This window comes from Pseudophryne corroboree, chromosome 11, assembly GCF_028390025.1.
Source record: "Pseudophryne corroboree isolate aPseCor3 chromosome 11, aPseCor3.hap2, whole genome shotgun sequence".
Taxonomy (NCBI): Eukaryota; Metazoa; Chordata; class Amphibia; order Anura; family Myobatrachidae; genus Pseudophryne; species Pseudophryne corroboree.
Window position 1 is genome coordinate 336,723,835 of NC_086454.1, and position 22,784 is coordinate 336,746,618.

The 22,784-nt window shown below is 50.3% G+C and overlaps 1 protein-coding gene across 2 annotated transcripts in view; it reads right to left on the reverse strand.

Moving 5' to 3' along the window:
• LOC134969699 (myb-like protein X) overlaps positions 1–22,784 on the reverse strand; it is a 235,040-nt gene that overhangs the window by 109,417 nt on the left and 102,839 nt on the right. The window contains exons 12-16 of one of the 2 annotated variants that reach the window (XM_063945819.1): positions 18,488–18,524; positions 18,377–18,401; positions 14,695–14,709; positions 14,127–14,193; positions 13,607–13,637 (exon numbers count right to left, since the gene is read on the reverse strand). In XM_063945819.1, the coding sequence (XP_063801889.1) occupies positions 13,607–13,637; positions 14,127–14,193; positions 14,695–14,709; positions 18,377–18,401; positions 18,488–18,524 (175 nt within the window). The remainder of the gene's footprint in view (positions 1–13,606; positions 13,638–14,126; positions 14,194–14,694; positions 14,710–18,376; positions 18,402–18,487; positions 18,525–22,784) is intronic. The other variant, XM_063945820.1, reaches the window with a different exon arrangement.

The window sequence follows — 22,784 nt, forward strand, 5'->3', positions numbered from 1 at the left end:
ATCCTGGCACGCTTGCGTTTTTCCGAACACTCCCTGAAAACGGTCAGTTGACACCCAGAAACGCCCACTTCATGTCAATCACTCTGCGGCCAGCGGTGCGACTGAAAAGCTTCGCTAGACCCTGTGTGAAACTACATCGTTCGTTGTAATAGCACGCCGCGCGTGCGCATTGCGCCGCATACGCATGCACAGAAGTGCCAGTGTTTTGCCTCATCGCTGCACAGCGAACCAATGCAGCTAGTGATCAACTCGGAATGACCACCCACATTACTTCTTACGATGGGTCCCGTCATCATTCCCGGTAATTATTACAATGGTTCCCGTCATCATTCCCAGTACTTATTACAATGGGTCCCGTCATCATTCCCGGTACTGATTATCACTGTAAAGTGCTGAGTACATGCCGCTGCCGCTATATAAATGCTAATGAATAAATAATGGGTTGTGCCACCAGAGCCGGTACTTGCTACAATGGTTTTATTAATAGTCCCGGTGCTTATTACTGTTGATCTGGTTATCAGTCTTGGTTGTTATTACAGGGTATTACAGAGGACAACAGACGGGGAGGCGCCTGGGGCTGGGGACCGAGGACAGGGCTCCAGTGACTTCTTTTTTCCATTTGTTTCAGGGGTTATTTAAACCCCCCTCCCCTCTGAAACAAAGGAGAAGAGAAAACAATTAATATAGAAAGTGCAGCCTCTGCCCTCTAAGCCAGAGTGACACAAGTGTCATACATGTACTGTGTCACTCGGCTGCTGGATCGCCACACACATGGCAACACACCAGTTCTATTACACTGTACATCTATCATTCTATAAACTGCACCTCACCATCATATCATAGATCCCTCCTCCCACATGTCACCTGTCTGTCAGTGTCCCCTCCTCCCACATGTCACCTGTCTGTCAGTGTCCCCTCCTCCCACATGTCACCTGTCTGTCAGTGTCCCTTCCTCCCACAGGTCATCTGTCTGTCAGTGTCCCCTACTCCCACATGTCATCTGTCTGTCAGTGTCCCTTCCTCCCACATGTCACCTGTCTGTCAGTGTCCCCTCCTCCCACATGTCACCTGTCTGTCAGTGTCCCCTACTCCCACATGTCACCTGTCTGTCAGTGTCCCCTCCTCCCACGTGTCACCTGTCTGTCAGTGTCCCCTCCTCCCACGTGTCACCTGTCTGTCAGTGTCCCCTCCTCCCACATGTCACCTGTCTGTCAGTGTCCCCTCCTCCCACATGTCACCTGTCTGTCAGTGTCCCCTCCTCCCACATGTCACCTGTCTGTCACTGTCCCCTCCTCCCACATGTCACCTGTCTGTCAGTGTCCCTTCCTCCCACATGTCACCTGTCTGTCAGTGTCCCCTACTCCCACATGTCACCTGTCTGTCAGTGTCCCCTCCTCCCACACTTCACCGGCCTGTCAGTGTCCCCTAATCTACTATATCACCGGTTTGTCAGTGTCCCCTCCTCTAATATATCACCAGTCTGTCAGTGTGCCCTCCGCCCACATACCACCAGTATGTCAGTGTCCCCTTCTCCCACATACCACCAGCATGTCAGTGTCCCCTCCTCTAATATATCACCAGTCTGTCAGTGTGCCCTCCGCCCACATACCACCAGTATGTCAGTGTCCCCTCCTCTAATATATCACCAGTCTGTCAGTGTGCTCTCCGCCCACATACCACCAGTATGTCAGTGTCCCCTCCTCCCACATACCACCAGCATGTCAGTGTCCCCTCCTCCCACATGTCACCTGTCTGTCAGTGTCCCCTACTCCCACATGTCACCTGTCTGTCAGTGTCCCCTCCTCCCACATGTCACCTGTCTGTCAGTGTCCCCTCCTCCCACATGTCACCTGTCTGTCAGTGTCCCCTCTTCCCTCATTTCACCGGCCTGTCAGTGTCCCCTCCTCTAATATAGCACCGGTCTGTCAGTGTCCCCTCCTCTAATATATCACCGGTCTGTCAGTGTCCCCTCCTCTAATATATCACCAATCTGTTAGTGTCCCCTTCTCTAATATATCACCAGTATGTCAGTGTCCCCTCCTCCCACATACCACCAGTATGTCAGTGTCCCCCCCTCCCACATACCACCAGTATGTCAGTGTCCCCTCCTCTAATATATCACCTGTCTGTCAGTGTACCCTCATCTAATATATCACGGGTCTGTCAGTGTCCCCTCCTCCCACATGTCACCTGTCTGTCAGTGTCCCCTCCTCCCACATTGAGTTTCAAGTTAAAGAGACTCCCGCACCAGATTATAAATAAATGATCCTTTGTAGGGAATATTTATAATATAACATATTGTGTTGACCAAACAAATATTTCAACACAAGTGTATTGAAGTGGTGCTGCTTGTTGATATAAATATATAGATTTGAAGAAGAAGAAGAAAAGCAAATCAACTTTTAATAGCAGCACTCATTCCCTAAATTCTTTTTTAATTAGAAATACAATCTATTCAGATATTCTATTAATAATAATGTAAACTACGAAAAAGATTCTCAATACCCACATGTGATATAAGTGCCTTTATTATTACCACATATGATGTATTATATGTCCCCTTATTATAAAGGGGACAAGTAGAGTGAAATATTAAAACAATAGAGACAGAATAACGTGTAAGTAAAAATAAATTACATTTATGTGTATAAAGATATAATTAAAAGAAAATGCTGGTACGCTGTCTTGATTTATGAGTCAATAAATACCTGTGATTCAAGGAATTATTAAATAATTTATTTCATTTTTTGAAACAACCACTGACTCCTTTTAGCCAGTGATGTTTATACAGGGTTACAGAATGTATCAGTGTTGTAACATTCCTGATGAATTCTCACTTCTGTAGATCACAATGCAACATTTGTTGCTATATAGTAATGTGATAAGAATGTTAGGAACAACACTGCAAATATCCGGATGATAGTTTATCTGTCTGTTTATTTATAAACATTAGGCTCTTATTGCCTTCAATAATGCCGGTATATGATTACACGCTGACAAATAGTTCTTTGATATTGGGTGTTATAAATTGCCCCTGTTGGAATGTATGCTCACTAGCCACTACTCCTTAATTGATATCCTGCTATTACAGCAATATCCTTGATGAAACTTGCAATTTCGCACAGTACTATCTTAAAAATACGCCTGCTTAAGCACCTCTTTATTAGATTATATAAGAAGGAGACATAGAATCTATATATGCATATTGATACTACTGCAGATAATGCGGTCTTAAATATACAGCTAATCCAGACAGATATGATTCACGAGTTGGTAATTCCATCCTTTCATAACCACTGTTTAATATGATCCCAGTGATGTGTGCTCACAATAAATAGAGCATACCACATTTTTCAGAGGTATAAATGGCTTATTTTGATCTCTCATATATTGATGTAACAATTCCAGGACCTGTTGTTGCCTCAGTATCTAGCTGGTATTGCAATGCGGCACAGGCACACATTGATAATTAACACTTTGATGTATATTGTGAAGCTTTTTACAAACAAGCTTGATTTATTCACAACCTTCTTAATTGATGTCCTGCAATCACAGCAGTATCCTTAATAAAAACTGCAAATTCGCACAGTACTAGCTTGAAAGTGAACCTGATTTAGCACCTCTTTATTGGATTATATAGGAAGGAGACGTAGGATTTATATATGCATTTTGATACTACTGCAGATAATGCTGTCTTGAATAAACAGCTAATCCAAACACATATAATTCCCAGATTGGCAATTACATCCTTACACAACCACTGTTTGTTATTATCCCAGTGATGTGTGCTCACAATAAATCGAGCATGCCAAAATTTTCAGAGGTGTTAATAGCTTGTTTGAATCTCTCATATGTGGATGTAACAATTCAAGCCCCTGTTGCTGCCTAAATGTCTGGCTGGTATTGCCATGCAGCACAGGCACACGTTAACAGTTAACACTTTGGTATATATTGTGAAGTTTGGGGGTCATTCCGAGTTGTTCGCTCGCAAGCTGCTTTTAGCAGCTTTGCACACGCTAAGCCGCCGCCTACTGGGAGTGAATCTTAGCTTATCAAAATTGCGAACGAAAGATTAGCAGAATTGCGAATAGACACTTCTTAGCAGTTTCTGAGTAGCTCCAGACTTACTCCTACACTGCGATCAGTTCAGTCAGTTTCGTTCCTGGTTTGACGTCACAAACACACCCAGCGTTCGCCCAGACACTCCTCCGTTTCTCCAGCCACTCCCTTGTTTTTCCCAGAAACGGTAGCGTTTTTTCGCACACACCCATAAAACGGCCAATTTCCGCCCAGAAACACCCACTTCCTGTCAATCACATTACGATCACCAGAACGAAGAAAAAACCTCGTAATGCCGTGAGTAAAATACCTAACTGCATAGCAAATTTACTTGGCGCAGTCGCACTGCGGACATTGCGCATGCGCATTAGCGACTAATCGCTCCGTTGCGAGAAAAAAATAACGAGCGAACAACTCGGAATGACCCCCTTTATTACAAACAAGCTTAATTTATTCACAACCTCAAATAGCTCTCCTTACTCATAAGAGAGCCATCATATTCAATATGTCTCTCATATACATGATGTCTCGCAGGTGGCTAGCACTTGGAGGAAACCCTCCTATCTTTTGTATACACTATGCCAGCATGTGTCTTTTAATCTAAGTAGTAACCCTTACTAATAATTTTGATATACACAGGATATTAATACATGTTAATTTTAGTACTGACAGCGCACAGCAAAGCCGATGCGCATTTCACTTTATTAAGCTTCATCAGGGCTTATAATATTGAGTGCCCGCCTCAGGAAGCATATTTATTGTTGCTCATAGCCAATCCGAGGAGAGCAAAATTGGATAGACCAATCCTTTTATCCAGACAGGGAATTCAAATCCCTGTCCGTTATGTCAATCAAGTCTGTGAGCGGCGGCTGCTAATTACAGGCAGCTGCAGCGCATCTCCCCTTCTCACTGGTTAGCGCTTACTGAGCGGCTCAGCAATAGCCGCTAATTACAGCCACCCGCGGCACTGATCCTCTCCCCACCTCTTAATGAATAGGCTGACTTGTTCCTATGCAGATAAAAACTCCCTGGAATCTGATGAATGGCTAATTTGTCAAATCCCATTATTATAGGAAACGACAAGCAGTCTTATAATTATAATAAATTCAGTTTCTAAATATTAGACTGAATATTCTATAAGGTATTGCTACATCTTAACATGCATTGATGTGTAATAATGATAAAATTCTCAATTATATACAAATGGTATACCTATATACATTAAATTAACTCTCATGTTACATTTGTACCTATTTGTAAGGGAATCAAAGGGGTAAAACATATTCGGATGCTTATAGTTATATATTATGAAAGTTGTTATACTGAATAATCAGATAGTGATCAATTGTGAATAATTAAGTAAGCTATAAAAAATACGCTTAAAAATAGTGACAATGTGTGCAAATAATTTGTTACAAATAAAATTAGTGAAAAACCAAACTGTGTTGTGCTTATGTTGTCTACATGAATTAGAAAGTGAATAATAATGAATGTGACGAAATAAATTCGGTGATCATGCAACATGATTTTGTGTGTGTAGTGTCTACATAATTAAATATAGTGTAATCGTGATTTTTTTGTTTTGATATATTTAGTGGATTACTACAATGAACTATATGACCACATAAATTTTATTGTTATATGGTCATGTGCAAATAAGTGTATCCAATTATTCAATATTTTACTTATAAAAAGCCAGTTATAAGTGTGACGCTGTTATTATTATACAGTCATGTATGAACTAGTGTGTTCTGTCATTCAATTTATATTTTATGACAATCAGTTATAAATGTAACAACAATACATTTGATATCTATAATAAAGTGGCCATATAGTGATCCCAATACCCATGTAATATAATTGTTCCTTTAAAAGTGATGTTCCTTACTTATTAGTATTCTGTAATGTATATACAGATTTGTTAAGTATGTTTTATGTTTTTCATCCAGTAGGTGGGAATATGATATTTCATTTTATTATTATTTCCAATGACTCCAATTTTTTGGAGACCTCGGATAAATCCATACCCTTGAATGTTACCATTCTGGATCCTTCTATTGGCAGATCTAATATCCATTAGCTATTTTATTTTTATGGGTAACCAATAGATGTATCTTAATTATATGGCCGCCATTTATTTAGCCCCTTAGTGTCTCATTTTCCTCATATTTATAGCTGGTATCACTAAGGACCATCCATCAATTAAAACTGGACTGTCAATTTTTTGGATTTATAGTAATTTGCCTCTCCTTGTATGGACTCCAAGTAAATATATGTAAACTACAGGTAAATAAATGAACTTCTAATGAATATATGTTAGGTGTACCGACAAACTTACACCAGTTTGCTTCTCCTTGTGTGGACTCCAGGTAAGTACATATAGGCTACAGATAGGTAAGTAACCTTCAAATAAATATATATTAAGGGAATATAAACCACAGGTAAGTGCATACATTTCAGGTACATATACATTAGGTGTACAAACACTATTGTTCGTGTAGAAACCATTTTCTCAGGTAAAAAAGCTTCACAATATACATCAAAGTGTTAATTATCAATGTGTGCCTGTGCCGCATTGCAATACCAGCTAGATACTGAGGCAACAACAGGTCCTGGAATTGTTACATCAATATATGAGAGATCAAAATAAGCCATTTATACCTCTAAAAAATGTGGTATGCTCTATTTATTGTGAGCACACATCACTGGGATCATATTAAACAGTGGTTATGAAAGGATGGAATTACCAACTCGTGAATCATATCTGTCTGGATTAGCTGTATATTTAAGACCGCATTATCTGCAGTAGTATCAATATGCATATATAGATTCTATGTCTCCTTCTTATATAATCTAATAAAGAGGTGCTTAAGCAGGCGTATTTTTAAGATAGTACTGTGCGAAATTGCAAGTTTCATCAAGGATATTGCTGTAATAGCAGGAGATCAATTAAGGAGTAGTGGCTAGTGAGCATACATTCCAACAGGGGCAATTTATAATACCCAATATCAAAGAACTATTTGTCAGCGTGTAATCATATACCGGCATTATTGAAGGCAATAAGAGCCTAATGTTTATAAATAAACAGACAGATAAACTATCATCCGGATATTTGCAGTGTTGTTCCTAACATTGTTATCACATTACTATATAGCAACAAATGTTGCATTGTGATCTACAGAAGTGAGAATTCATCAGGAATGTTACAACACTGATACATTCTGTAACCCTGTATAAACATCACTGGCTAAAAGGAGTCACTGGTTGTTTCAAAAAATTAAATAAATTATTTAATAATTCCTTGAATCACAGGTATTTATTGACTCATAAATCAAGACAGCGTACCAGCATTTTCTTTTAAATATATCTTTATACACATAAATGTAATTTATTTTTTCTTACACGTTATTCTGTCTCTATTGTTTTAATATTTCACTCTACTTGTCCCCTTTATAATAAGGGGACATATAGTACATCATATGTGGTAATAATAAAGGCACTTATATCACATGTGGGTATTGAGAATCTTTTTCGTAGTTTACATTATTATTAATAAAATATCTGAATAGATTGTATTTCTAATTAAAAAAGAATTTAGGGAATGAGTGCTGCTATTAAAAGTTGATTTGCTTTTCTTCTTCTTCTTCAAACCCTCCTCCCACATGTCACCTGTCTGTCAGTGTCCCCTCCTCCCACATGTCACCTGTTTGTCAGTGTCCCCTACTCCCAAATGTCACCTGTTTGTCAGTGTCCCCTACTCCCAAATGTCACCTGTCTGTCAGTGTCCCTTACTCCCAAATGTCACCTGTCTGTCAGTGTCCCCTCCTCCCACATGTCACCTGTCTGTCAGTGTCCTCTCCTCCCACATGTCACCTGTCTGTCAGTGTCCCCTCCTCCCACATGTCACCTGTTTGTCAGTGTCCCCTCCTCCCACATGTCACCTGTCTGTCAGTGTCCCCTCCTCCCACATGTCACCTGTTTGTCAGTGTCCCCTCCTCCCACATGTCACCTGTCTGTCAGTGTCCCCTCTTCCCTCATTTCACCGGCCTGTCAGTGTCCCCTCCTCTAATATATCACCGGTCTGTCAGTGTCCCCTCCTCTAATATATCACCAGTCTGTCAGCGTCCCCTCCTCTAATATATCACCAATCTGTCAGTGTCCCGTCCTCTAATATATCACCAGTATGTCAGTGTCCCCTCCACCCACATACCACCAGTATGTCAGTGTCCCCTCCACCCACATACCACCAGTATGTCAGTGTCCCCTCCTCTAATATATCACCTGTTTGTCAGTGTCCCCTACTCCCAAATGTCACCTGACTGTCAGTGTCCCCTACTCCCAAATGTCACCTGTCTGTCAGTGTCCCTTACTCCCAAATGTCACCTGTCTGTCAGTGTCCCCTCCTCCCACATGTCACCTGTCTGTCAGTGTCCCCTCCTCCCACATGTCACCTGTCTGTCAGTGTCCCCTCCTCCCACATGTCACCTGTTTGTCAGTGTCCCCTCCTCCCACATGTCACCTGTTTGTCAGTGTCCCCTCCTCCCACATGTCACCTGTTTGTCAGTGTCCCCTCCTCCCACATGTCACCTGTCTGTCAGTGTCCCCTCTTCCCTCATTTCACCGGCCTGTTAGTGTCCCCTCCTCTAATATATCACCGGTCTGTCAGTGTCCCCTCCTCTAATATATCACCAGTCTGTCAGCGTCCCCTCCTCTAATATATCACCAATCTGTCAGTGTCCCGTCCTCTAATATATCACCAGTATGTCAGTGTCCCCTCCACCCACATACCACCAGTATGTCAGTGTCCCCTCCACCCACATACCACCAGTATGTCAGTGTCCCCTCCTCTAATATATCACCTGTCAGTGTACCCTCATCTAATATATCACCGGTCTGTCAGTGTCCCCTCCCCCCACATGTGACCTGTCTGTCAGTGTCCCCTCCTCCCACATGTCACCGGCCTGTCAGTGTCCCTTCCTCCCACATGTCACCGGCCTGTCAGTGTCCCCTCCTCTAATATATCACCGGTCTGTCAGTGTTCCCTCCTCTACTATATCACCAGTCTGTCAGTGTCCCCTCCTACCATATATTACCGGTCTGTCAGTGTCCCCTCCTCCCATATATCACCGGTATGTTGGTGTCCCCTCCTTTCACATAGGAACCCTCCCTGGTGGTGCCTAAACCTAACCGCCCTTACACGCAGCATGAAAGTAACCCTCGCAGCCTTACCCCCCCTTCCCCCTTCACGGCCTGACCCTAAGGAGCCCCAGGATATTAACGGTCGGGAGCTATAGCTGGGATTTCAGAGCTGCTATTTTAATCCATGCCAGGAACCCGGCGTCAGCATTCCAACCAGTGTCAGTATTCTGGTGTCGCCATTCCAACTGCCAACATCCCGAACATCAGTATGCTTACCGGATCCCTTTTGAACCAATATGAATACATTTTATTTGAGGGCACTGCTGGTATGATAGGGGCACTGCTGGTTTTGTTACATGGGCACTGTTGGTATGATAGGGGCACTACTGGTTTAGTTACATGGGCACTGCTGGTATGATAGGGGCACTGCTTGTTTAGTTACATGGGCACTGCTGGTATGATAGGGGCACTGCTTGTTTAGTTACATGGGCACTGCTGGTATGATAGGGACACTACTGGTTTAGTCTCAAGGGCACCGCTGGTATGATAGGGGCACTACTGGTTTAGTTACATGGGCACTGCTGGTATTCTAGGGGCACTACTAGCTTAGTCTCATGGGCACTGCTGGTATCATAGGGGCACTACTGGTTTAGTTACATGGGCACTGTTGGTATGATAGGGGCACTACTGGCTTAGTCTCATGGGCACTGCTGGTATGATAGGTGCACTGCTGGTTTAGTTACATGGGCACTGTTGGTATGATAGGTGCACTAATGGCTTAGTCTCATGGGCACTGCTGGTATGATAGGGGCACTACTGGTTTAGTCTCATGGGCACTGCTGGTATGATAGGAGCACTACTGGCTTAGTCTCATGGGCACTGCTGGTATGATAGAGGCACTACTGGCTTAGTCTCATGGGCACTGTTGGTATGATAGGGGCACTACTGGTTTAGTTACATGGGTACTGCTGGTATGATAGGGGCACTACTGGTTTAGTTACATGGGCACTGTTGGTATGATAGGGGCACTACTGGCTTAGTCTCATGGGCACTGCTGGTATGATAGGGGCACTGTTCGTATGATAGGGGCACTACTGGTTTAGTCTCATGGAACTGCTGGTATGATAGGGGCACTACTGGTTTACTCTCATGGGCACTGCTGGTATGATAGGGGCACTACTGGCTTAGTCTCATGGGCACTGTTGGTATGATAGGGGCACTACTGGTTTAGTTACATGGGCACTGCTGGTATTCTAGGGGCACTACTGGCTTAGTCTCATGGGCACTGCTGGTATGATAGGGCACTACTGGTTTAGTTACATGGGCACTGCTAGTATGATAGGGGCACTACTGGTTTAGTTACATGGGCACTGTTGGTATGATAGGGGCCCTACTGGCTTAGTGTCATGGGCACTGCTGGTATGATAGGCGCACTACTGGCTTAATCTCATGGGCACTGCTGGTATGATAGAGGCACTACTGGTTTAGTTACATGGGCACTGCTGGTATGATAGGAGCACTACTGGCTTAGTCTCATCGGCACTGCTGGTATGATAGGGGCACTACTGGTTTAGTTTCATGGGTACTGCTGGTATGATAGGGGCACTACTGGTTTAGTTACATGGGCACTGTTGGTATGATAGGGGCACTACTGGCTTAGTCTTATAGGCACTGCTGGTATTCTAGGGGCACTACTAGCTTAGTCTCATGGGCACTACTGGTTTAGTTACATGGGCACTGCTGGTTTAGTTACATGGGCACTGTTGGTATGATAGGTGCACTAATGGCTTAGTCTCATGGGCACTGCTGGTATGATAGGGGCACTACTGGTTTAGTTACATGGGTACTGCTGGTATGATAGGGGCACTACTGGCTTAGTCTCATGGGCACTGCTGGTATGATGGGGGCACTACTGGTTTAGTTACATGGGTACTGCTGGTATGATAGGGGCACTACTGGCTTAGTCTCATGGGCACTGCTGGTATGATAGGGGCACTGCTGGTTTTGTTATATGGGCACTGTTGGAATGATAGGGGCACTACTGGTTTAGTCTCATGGAACTGCTGGTATGATAGGGGCACTACTGGTTTACTCTCATGGGCACTGCTGGTATGATAGGGGCACTACTGGCTTAGTCTCATGGAACTGCTGGTATGATAGGGGCACTACTGGTTTAGTTACATGGGCACTGCTGGTATGATAGGGGCACTACTGGTTTAGTTACATGGGCACTGCTGGTATGATAGGGGCACTGCTGGTTTATTTACATGGGCACTGTTGGTAAGATAGGGGCCCTACTGGCTTAGTGTCATGGGCACTGCTGGTATGATAGGCACACTACTGGCTTAATCTCATGGGCACTGTTGGTATGATAGGGGCACTGCTGGTATTATAGGGGTACTACTGGTTTAGTTACATGGGCACTGCTGGTATGATAGAGGCATTGCTGGTTTTGTTACATGGGCACTGCTGGTATTATAGGGGCACTACTGGTTTAGTTACATGGGCATTGCCGGTATGATAGGGGCACTACTGGTTTAGTTACATGGGCACTGCTGGTATGATAGGGGCACTACTGGTTTAGTTACATGGGCACTGCTGGTATGATAGGGGCACCATTGGATTAGTCACATAGGTACAGTAGGCATAAAATGGGCACATATGCGCTATTATCTTCATACAGTCCATCCAGCTACCCCATACTGACTCTGGAGTAAGCAGCGTATCGTATATAGGGCCTCATTCATGTTTGTACGCAATGGGCGATGTTCACACAAATGAGTGATTATTCGGCAGACTGCGCATGTGCCGCTCGGAGGTACCTTGGTGCGTGCACCTGCCGTTACTACAGCCATGGCCAGTGTGTGTGACCACAGACTCACTCAGGGTGAGCCCATGTTCCCCAGCCCATATTCCTCGTTACAGCATCAGTGCTGTATACAGTGTGCGCAGTTGCTGGGGCCTGTGTGTTGCTCTCCCGCCCACTCACCTGTCGCATACTGTGTACACCTTGCTGTCCTGCCCACTCACCTGTCGCATACTGTGTACACCTTGCTGTCCCGCCCACTCACCTGTCGCATACTGTGTACACCTTGCTGTCCTGCCCACTCACCTGTCGCACAGTGTGTACACCTTGCCGTGTGTGTTGCTGTCCCGCCCACTCACCTGTCGCACACTGTGTGTACACCTTGCCGTGTGTGTTGCTGTCCCGCCCACTCACCTGTCGCACACTGTGTGTACACCTTGTCGTGTGTGTTGCTGTCCCGCCCACTCACCTGTCGCATACTGTGTACACCTTGCTGTCCTGCCCACTCACCTGTCGCACAGTGTGTACACCTTGCCGTGTGTGTTGCTGTCCCGCCCACTCACCTGTTGCATACTGTGTGTACACCTTGCTGTCCCGCCCACTCACCTGTCGCAGTGTGTACACCTTGCTGTGTGTGTTGCTGTCCCGCCCACTCACCTGTCGCACACTGTGTGTACACCTTGCCGTGTGTGTTGCTGTCCCGCCCACTCACCTGTCGCATACTGTGTACACCTTGCTGTCCCGTCCACTCACCTGTCGCACAGTGTGTACACCTTGCCGTGTGTGTTGCTGTCCCGCCCACTCACCTGTTGCATACTGTGTGTACACCTTGCTGTCCCGCCCACTCACCTGTCGCACAGTGTGTACACCTTGCTGTGTGTGTTGCTGTCCCGCCCACTCACCTGTCGCACACTGTGTGTACACCTTGCCGTGTGTGTTGCTGTCCCGCCCACTCACCTGTCGCATACTGTGTACACCTTGCTGTCCCGCCCACTCACCTGTCGCACAGTGTGTACACCTTGCCGTGTGTGTTGCTGTCCCGCCCACTCACCTGTTGCATACTGTGTGTACACCTTGCTGTCCCGCCCACTCACCTGTCGCACAGTGTGTACACCTTGCTGTGTGTGTTGCTGTCCCGCTCTCTCACCTGTCGCACACTGTGTGTACACCTTGCCGTGTGTGTTGCTCTCCCGCCCACTCACCTGTCGCACACTGTGTGTACACCTTGCCGTGTGTGTTGCTGTCCCGCCCACTCACCTGTCGCGTGTTGTAGTCACATGTGCTCACTTAGTACACACTGCATAATCTCACACTGTTAGTTCATCATGGAGCATGCACTCACCAAGTCATATGATACAAGTGATGTCATTACCCCCCATATATAACGGATCACATCAGTAATAACCATGTACAAGAGACGGCATCACTGCTCAGCAAATAGTAATATCAGACTCTGCGGCGCCTGTCACCCCTATTACATGAGCTTAATGGGCCGGACACAACTAATGTGACACTGGGGCCTGATATAGACAGAAGCCTAATCCCATCATCCCTACGGCTGACGCTGCAATACGACACATAGGATTACTGGACAGGACTTACTTTCCTCCACCTGGCTGACGTCCTGTGATTCCTGCCGGAGAGAAGAGAACCGTGACTAATGGCGGACACACACACACACACACACAGACCAGGCCACACACCCCAAACTCATTCTCCAGGTGCCCAGGTGCTTAACCGCACACACCCCAAACTCATTCTCTAGGTGTTGAGCAAGAGAGGCGAGAATTGTGTGGGGTGCTGGCTGCCCCCCTTTCCTTTCACCTGTATTCCCAGGTACAGCCACCTGCAGCTGCGGAGGGGGTACTGCAGGTGGCTGTGTGGTAATGGTAGAGATACAACCAGGACAATGGCGGTGCTACCAGTCAGCTGTATATATATATATATACTGGTGTATATGTGTATCAGGTAACCACATGGGGGAGACTACAGGCAGAGTAGGTCAGGAACGGGGCTTCTCAGATATTCTCCTGTACCCCATGTGGGGAAATAGGGAGGCGTGATCAGTAACAATGGGGGTTTGTGTGCACAGTGCTGTGTATACAGGATGCTGGCGGTATACCTGCTTTGCTGCAGTTACTGGCTGTGGAATGACTTTCTCCAGGTTAGACGTGATCCAGCTCAAAACCCTGCAAGAGAAGCGCGTGTTATACCTGTGTCCTAAATGCTGTGCGTAAAGAGCATCAGGGCATGTATCAGTGTTACATTACACCCTCCAACCCCTGATCCCAGGTCCTGTGCCTCCTTTCCCCCCATTCAACCCCTGATCCCAGGTCCTGTGCCTCCTTCCCCCCATCCAACCCCTGATCACAGGTCCTGTGCCTCCTTCCCCCATCCAACCCCTGATCACAGGTCCTGTGCCTCCTTCCCCCATCCAACCCCTGATCACAGGTCCTGTGCCTCCTTCCCCCCATCCAACCCCTGATCACAGGTCCTGTGCCTCCTTCCCCCATCCAACCCCTGATCACAGGTCCTGTGCCTCCTTCCCCCATCCAACCCCTGATCACAGGTCCTGTGCCTCCTCCCCCCATCCACCTCCTGATTTTGGGTAAAATGACCCCTGTGAAATGGGTTGCATGCACTGGAGACCCCAGTAACTCATTGCCATACAGAACATAACGGCTACTTACCCGATAGCGTCAGTGCTGAGGCCGGCACAGGGGAGGAGAGAGGGCGCATGTTATACAGGTGCACACTAAATAACTATAGCACAATGCTGTAACTGAGAGATAAGCATCATCTGCTGGCGCAGCCTCATCTTACCGCACCCCGCGCAGCCTCATCTCACCACCCCCCGCGCAACCTCATCTCACCACCCCCGCGCAGCCTCATCTCACCACCCCCGCACAGCCTCATCTCACCGCACCCCATGCAGCCTCATCTCACCGCACCCCATGCAGCCTCATCTTACCACCCCCGCGCAGCCTCATCTCACCGCACCCCATGCAGCCTCATCTCACCGCACCCCATGCAGCCTCATCTCACCGCACCCCATGCAGCCTCATCTCACCGCACCCCATGCAGCCTCATCTCACTGCACCCCATGCAGCCTCATCTCACCGCACCCCATGCAGCCTCATCTCACCGCACCCCATGCAGCCTCATCTTACCGCACCCCATGCAGCCTCATCTCACCACCCCCGCACAGCCTCATCTCATCACCCCCACGCAGCCTCATCTCGCCGCACCCCGCGCAGCCTCACCCCGCCGCACCCCGCGCAGCCTCACCTTACTGCATCCTGACTCATTGTTACACAGACAGGAGTGTGTGTGCTGCATCCTGACTCAATGTTACACAGACAGGTGCGTGCACGCGGCATCCTAACTCAATGTTACACAGACACAGCTTTTAGCAGCATTGCACACGCTAGGCCGCCGCCCTCTGGGAGTGTATCTTAGATTAGCAGAATTGCTACTAAATATTTTCTTGCAGTTTCTGAGTAGCTCCAGACCTACTCCTAGATTGCGATCAGCTCGGTCCGATTAGTTCCTGGTTTGACGTCACAAACACGCCCTGCGTTCGGCCAGCCACTCCCCCGTTTCTCCAGACACTCCCGCGTTTTTCCCTGACACGCCTGCGTTTTTTAGCACACTCTCAGAAAACGCTCAGTTACCACCCAGAAACGCCCCTTTCCTGTCAATCATTCACCGATCAGCAGTGCGACTGAAAAGTGGCGCACGAACACCAGCAAATCTATTAAGTTTTGTGTTAAATAACTTAGCGCATGCGCTCTGCGTACCATGCGCATGTGCATTTAGCAACAAATCGCAGCACAGCGAAAATCGGCAACGAGCGAACAACTCAGAATGACCACCATTGTTACACAGACAGGTGTATGCACGCGGCATCCTAACTCATTGTTACATAGACAGGTGTGTGCACGCGGCATCCTAACTCATTGTTACATAGACAGGTGTGTGCACGTTGCATCCTGACTCATTGTTACATAGACAGGTGCGTGCACGCGGCATCCTAACTCTATGTTACACAGACAGGTGTGTGCACGCTGCATCCTGACTCATTGTTACACAGACAGGTGTGTGCACGCTGCATCCTGCCTCATTGTTACACAGACAGGTGTGTGCACGCTGCATCCTGCCTCATTGTTACATAGACAGGTGCGTGCACGCGGCATCCTAACTCTATGTTACACAGACAGGTGTGTGCACGCTGCATCCTGACTCATTGTTACACAGACAGGTGTGTGCACGCTGCATCCTGCCTCATTGTTACATAGACAGGTGCGTGCACGCGGCATCCTAACTCTATGTTACACAGACAGGTGTGTGCACGCTGCATCCTGACTCATTGTTACACAGACAGGTGTATGCACGCGGCATCCTAACTCATTGTTACATAGACAGGTGCGTGCACGCGGCATCCTAACTCTATGTTACACAGACAGGTGTGTGCACGTTGCATCCTGACTCATTGTTACATAGACAGGTGTATGCACGCGGCATCCTAACTCATTGTTACATAGACAGGTGCGTGCACGCGGCATCCTAACTCTATGTTACACAGACAGGTGTGTGCACACTGCATCCTGACTCATTGTTACACAGACAGGTGTGTGCACGCTGCATCCTGACTCATTGTTACACAGACAGGTGTGTGCACGCTGCATCCTGCCTCATTGTTACACAGACAGGTGTGTGCACGCTGCATCCTGACTCATTGTTACACAGACAGGTGTGTGCACGCTGCATCCTGCCTCATTGTTACACAGACAGGTGTGTGCACGCTGCATCCTGACTCATTGTTACACAGACAGGTGTGTGCACGCTGCATTCTGACTCATTGTTACACAGACAGGTGTGTGCACGCTGCATCCTGCCTCATTGTTACACAGACAGGTGTGTGCACGCTGCATCCTGACTCATTGTTACACAGACAGGTGTGTGCGTGCTGCATCCTGACTCATTGTTACACAGACAGGTGTATGCTCGCTGCATTCTGACTCATTGTTACACAAACAGGTGTGTGCACGCTGCATCCTGACTCATTGTTACACAGACAGGTGTGTGCACGCTGCATCCTGCCTCATTGTTACACAGACAGGTGTGTGCACGCTGCATCCTGACTCATTGGTACACAGACAGGTGTGTGTACGCTGCATCCTGCCTCATTGTTACACAGACAGGTGTGTGCACGCTGCATCCTGCCTCATTGTTACACAGACAGGTGTGTGCACGCTGCATCCTGCCTCATTGTTACACAGACAGGTGTGTGCACGCTGCATCCTGACTCATTGTTACACAGACAGGTGTGTGCGTGCTGCATCCTGACTCATTGTTACACAGACAGGTGTATGCTTGCTGCATTCTGACTCATTGTTACACAAACAGGTGTGTGCACGCTGCATCCTGACTCATTGTTACACAGACAGGTGTGTGCGTGCTGCATCCTGACTCATTGTTACACAGACAGGTGTGTGCACGCTGCATCCTGACTCATTGTTACACAGACAAGTGTGTGCGTGCTGCATCCTGACTCATTGTTACACAGACAGGTGTGTGCTCGCTGCATTCTGACTCATTGTTACAGACAGGTGTGTGCACGCTGCATCCTGACTCATTGTTACACAGACAGGTGTGTGCACGCTGCATCCTGACTCATTGTTACACAGACAGGTGTGTGCGTGCTGCATCCTGACTCATTGTTACACAGGTGTGTGCACGCTGCATCCTGACTCATTGTTAGAGACAGGGGTGTGCTTGCTGCATTCTGACTCATTGTTACACAAACAGGTGTGTGCACGCTGCATCCTGACTCATTGTTACACAGACAGGTGCGTGCACGCTGCATCCTGACTCATTGTTACACAGACAGGTGTGTGCGTGCTGCATCCTGACTCATTGTTACACAGACAGGTGTGTGCGTGCTGCATCCTGACTCATTGTTACACAGACAGGTGTGTGCGTGCTGCATCCTGACTCATTGCTACACAGGTGTGTGCACGCTGCATCCTGACTCATTGTTACACAGACAGGTGTGTGCACGCTGCATCCTGACTCATTGTTACACAGACAGGTGTGTGCACGCTGCATCCTGACTCATTGTTACACAGACAGGTGTGTGCACGCTGCATCCTGACTCATTGTTACACAGACAGGTGTGCGCACGCTGCATCCTGACTCATTGTTACACAGACAGGTGTGTGCATGCTGCATCTTGACTCATTGGTGCACAGGTGTGTGCTCGCTGCATCCTGACTCATTGTTACATAGACGGTGTGTGCACGCTGCCTCCTGACTCATTGTTACACAGGGGGGCAGAGATCCTGTGCGGAGACCCAGGTAGCTGCTCACCTGCTCTTAGAGTCTTTTCCGGTCACTGGAAAAAAAGGAAGCTCATGTTAGAGATTTCCTGTGGTGTGCGCACAGACAATCCCCCCAACTCCCCACAGACGGACACCTCACCTGCTGGGGGCTGCACCTCCTCTTTTGGATTTTCCTCCTGTCACAGATACAGATGTAATGAAATCAGTATGTAGGTTGTGTGCCCATAACACGTCCCAATGTACAGTCATGGTGGCCAGTACTAGGTGCCAGCGGCCGGTCATTCACAGCAACAGTACTGGGAGAGGCCCAGTAACCAGTACAAGGATCTGCGCTTCTACAGTATGGACAACGCACAGTACCCCTGCCCCGGTCTATATGTAATCCTCAATATCTGCTCAGTCTATTAGCACAGAGAATGCACAGTACCACTTCCATTGCTGTCCATGCCGAGTGTAATTCTTGAGATCTGCTCTTAGTCTCTTTGTACGAACAGTGCGGCATTTCTATCAGAGATACGTGCAGCCAGAGCTGGGAAGTACTGAGCATTGTCATTAGCATCTTCTGCACCAGGGACGTACAGTCACAGTAGGCAGAGCCCAGGGACATGCAGGCAGGGAAGGTAGAGCCCAGGGACATGCCGTCAGGGAAGGTAGAGCCCAGGGACGTGCAGTCACAGTAGGCAGAGGCAGAGCCCAGGGACATGCAGGCAGGGAAGGTAGAGCCCAGGGACGTGCAGTCACAGTAGGCAGAGGCAGAGCCCAGGGACATGCAGTCAGGGAAGGCAGAGCCCAGGTACGTGCAGTCAGGGAAGGCAGAGCCCAGGGACGTGCAGTCAGGGGAGGCAGAGCCCAGGGACGTGCAGTCAGGGGAGGCAGAGCCCAGGGACGTGCAGTCAGGGAAGGCAGAGCCCAGGGACGTGCAGTCAGGGAAGGCAGAGCCCAGGGACGTGCAGTCAGGGAAGGCAGAGCCCAGGGACGTGCAGTCAGGGAAGGCAGAGCCCAGGGACGTGAAGTCAGGGAAGGCAGAGCCCAGGGACGTGCAGTCAGGGTAGGCAGAGCCCAGGGACGTGCAGTCAGGGAAGGCAGAGCCCAGGGACGTGCAGTCAGGGAAGGCAGAGCCCAGGGACGTGCAGTCAGGGAAGGCAGAGCCCAGGGACGTGCAGTCAGGGGAGGCAGAGCCCAGGGACGTGCAGTCAGGGGAGGCAGAGCCCAGGGACGTGCAGTCAGGGAAGGCAGAGCCCAGCGACGTGCAGTCAGGGGAGGCAGAGCCCAGGGACGTGCAGTCAGGGGAGGCAGAGCCCAGGGACGTGCAGTCACAGTAGGCAGAGGTAGAGCCCAGGGACGTGCAGTCAGGGTAGGCAGAGCCCAGGGACGTGCAGTCAGGGAAGGCAGAGCCCAGGGACCAGCAGTCAGGGGAGGCAGAGCCCAGGGACGTGCAGTCAGGGGAGCTAGAGCCCAGGGACGTGCAGTCAGGGGAGGCAGAGCCCAGGGACGTGCAGTCAGGGAAGACAGAGCCCAAGGACGTGCAGTCAGGGAAGGCAGAGCCCAGGGACGTGCAGTCAGGGAAGGCAGAGCCCAGGGACGTGCAGTTAGGGGAGGCAGAGCCCAGGGACGTGCAGTCAGAGGACACAGAGCCCAGGGACGTGCAGTCACAGTAGGCAGAGGTAGAGCCCAGGGACGTGCAGTCAAGGTAGGCAGGAGAGGTAGAGCCCAGGGACGTGCAGTCAGGGAAGGCAGAGCCCAGGGACGTGCAGTCAGGGGAGGCAGAGCCCAGGGACGTGCAGTCAGGGGAGGCAGAGCCCAGGGACGTGCAGTCAGGGGAGGCAGAGCCCAGGGACGTGCAGTCAGGGGACACAGAGTCCAGGGATGTGCAGTCACAGTAGGCAGAGGTAGAGCCCAGGGACGTGCAGTCAGGGTAGGCAGGGGAGGCAGAGCCCAGGGACGTGCAGTCAGGGAAGGCAGAGCCCAGGGACGTGCAGTCAGGGGAGGCAGTGCCCAGGGACGTGCAGTCAGGGGAGGCAGAGCCCAGGGACGTGCAGTCAGGGGACACAGAGTCCAGGGATGTGCAGTCACAGTAGGCAGAGGTAGAGCCCAGGGACGTGCAGTTAGGGTAGGCAGAGCCCAGGGACGTGCAGTCAGGGAAGGCAGAGCCCAGGGACGTGCAGTCAGGGGAGCTAGAACCCGGGGACGTGCAGTCAGGGGAGGCAGAGCCCAGGGACGTGCAGTCAGGGGACACAGAGTCCAGGGATGTGCAGTCACAGTAGGCAGAGGTAGAGCCCAGGGACGTGCAGTCAGGGTAGGCAGGGAAGGCAGAGCCCAGGAACGTACAGTCAGGGGAGGCAGAGCCCAGGGACGTGCAGTCAGGGGAGGCAGAGGCAGAGCCCAGGGACGTGCAGTCAGGGGACACAGAGCCCAGGGACGTGCAGTCACAGTAGGCAGAGGTAGAGCCCAGGGACGTGCAGTCAAGGTAGGCAGGAGAGGCAGAGCCCAGGGACGTGCAGTCAGGGAAGGCAGAGCCCAGGGACGTGCAGTCAGGGGAGGCAGAGCCCAGGGACGTGCAGTCAGGGGAGGCAGAGCCCAGGGACGTGCAGTCAGGGAAGGCAGAGCCCAGGAACGTACAGTCAGGGGAGGCAGAGCCCAGGGACGTGCAGTCAGGGGAGGCAGAGGCAGAGCCCAGGGACGTGCAGTCAGGGGACACAGAGCCCAGGGACGTGCAGTCACAGTAGGCAGAGGTAGAGCCCAGGGACGTGCAGTCAAGGTAGGCAGGAGAGGCAGAGCCCAGGGACGTGCAGTCAGGGAAGGCAGAGCCCAGGGACGTGCAGTCAGGGGAGGCAGAGCCCAGGGACGTGCAGTCAGGGGAGGCAGAGCCCAGGGACGTGCAGTCAGGGGACACAGAATCCAGGGATGTGCAGTCACAGTAGGCAGAGGTAGAGCCCAGGGACGTGCAGTCAGGGTAGGCAGGGGAGGCAGAGCCCAGGGACGTGCAGGCAGGGAAGGCAGAGCCCAGGGACGTGCAGTCAGGGGAGGCAGTGCCCAGGGACGTGCAGTCAGGGGAGGCAGAGCCCAGGGACGTGCAGTCAGGGGACACAGAGTCCAGGGATGTGCAGTCACAGTAGGCAGAGGTAGAGCCCAGGGACGTGCAGTCAGGGTAGGCAGAGCCCAGGGACGTGCAGTCAGAGCCCAGGGACCAGCAGTCAGGGGAGGCAGAGCCCAGGGACGTGCAGTCAGGGGAGGCAGAGCCCAGGGAGGTGCAGTCAGGGGAGGCAGAGCCCAGGGACGTGCAGTCAGGGAAGACAGAGCCCAAGGACGTGCAGTCAGGAAAGGCAGAGCCCAGGGACGTGCAGTCAGGGGAGGCAGAGCCCAGGGACGTGCAGTTAGGGGAGGCAGAGCCCAGGGACGTGCAGTCAGAGGACACAGAGCCCAGGGACGTGCAGTCACAGTAGGCAGAGGTAGAGCCCAGGGACGTGCAGTCAAGGTAGGCAGGAGAGGCAGAGCCCAGGGACGTGCAGTCAGGGAAGGCAGAGCCCAGGGACGTGCAGTCAGGGGAGGCAGAGCCCAGGGACGTGCAGTCAGGGGAGGCAGAGCCCAGGGACGTGCAGTCAGGGGAGGCAGAGCCCAGGGACGTGCAGTCAGGGGAGGCAGAGCCCAGGGACGTGCAGTCAGGGGAGGCAGAGGTAGAGCCCAGGGACGTGCAGTCAGGGTAGGCAGGGGAGGCAGAGCCCAGGGACGTGCAGTCAGGGAAGGCAGAGCCCAGGGACGTGCAGTCAGGGGACACAGAGTCCAGGGATGTGCAGTCACAGTAGGCAGAGGTAGAGCCCAGGGACGTGCAGTCAGGGTAGGCAGGGGAGGCAGAGCCCAGGGACGTGCAGTCAGGGAAGGCAGAGCCCAGGGACGTGCAGTCAGGGGAGGCAGTGCCCAGGGACGTGCAGTCAGGGGAGGCAGAGCCCAGGGACGTGCAGTCAGGGGACACAGAGTCCAGGGATGTGCAGTCACAGTAGGCAGAGGTAGAGCCCAGGGACGTGCAGTTAGGGGAGGCAGAGCCCAGGGACGTGCAGTCAGGGAAGGCAGAGCCCAGGGACGTGCAGTCAGGGGAGCTAGAGCCCGGGGACGTGCAGTCAGGGGAGGCAGAGCCCAGGGACGTGCAGTCAGGGGACACAGAGTCCAGGGATGTGCAGTCACAGTAGGCAGAGGTAGAGCCCAGGGACGTGCAGTCAGGGTAGGCAGGGAAGGCAGAGCCCAGGAACGTACAGTCAGGGGAGGCATAGCCCAGGGATGTGCAGTCAGGGGAGGCAGAGCCCAGGGACATGCAGTCAGGGGACACAGAGCCCAGGGACGTGCAGTCACAGTAGGCAGAGGTAGAGCCCAGGGACGTGCAGTCAAGGTAGGCAGGAGAGGCAGAGCCCAGGGACGTGCAGTCAGGGGAGGCAGAGCCCAGG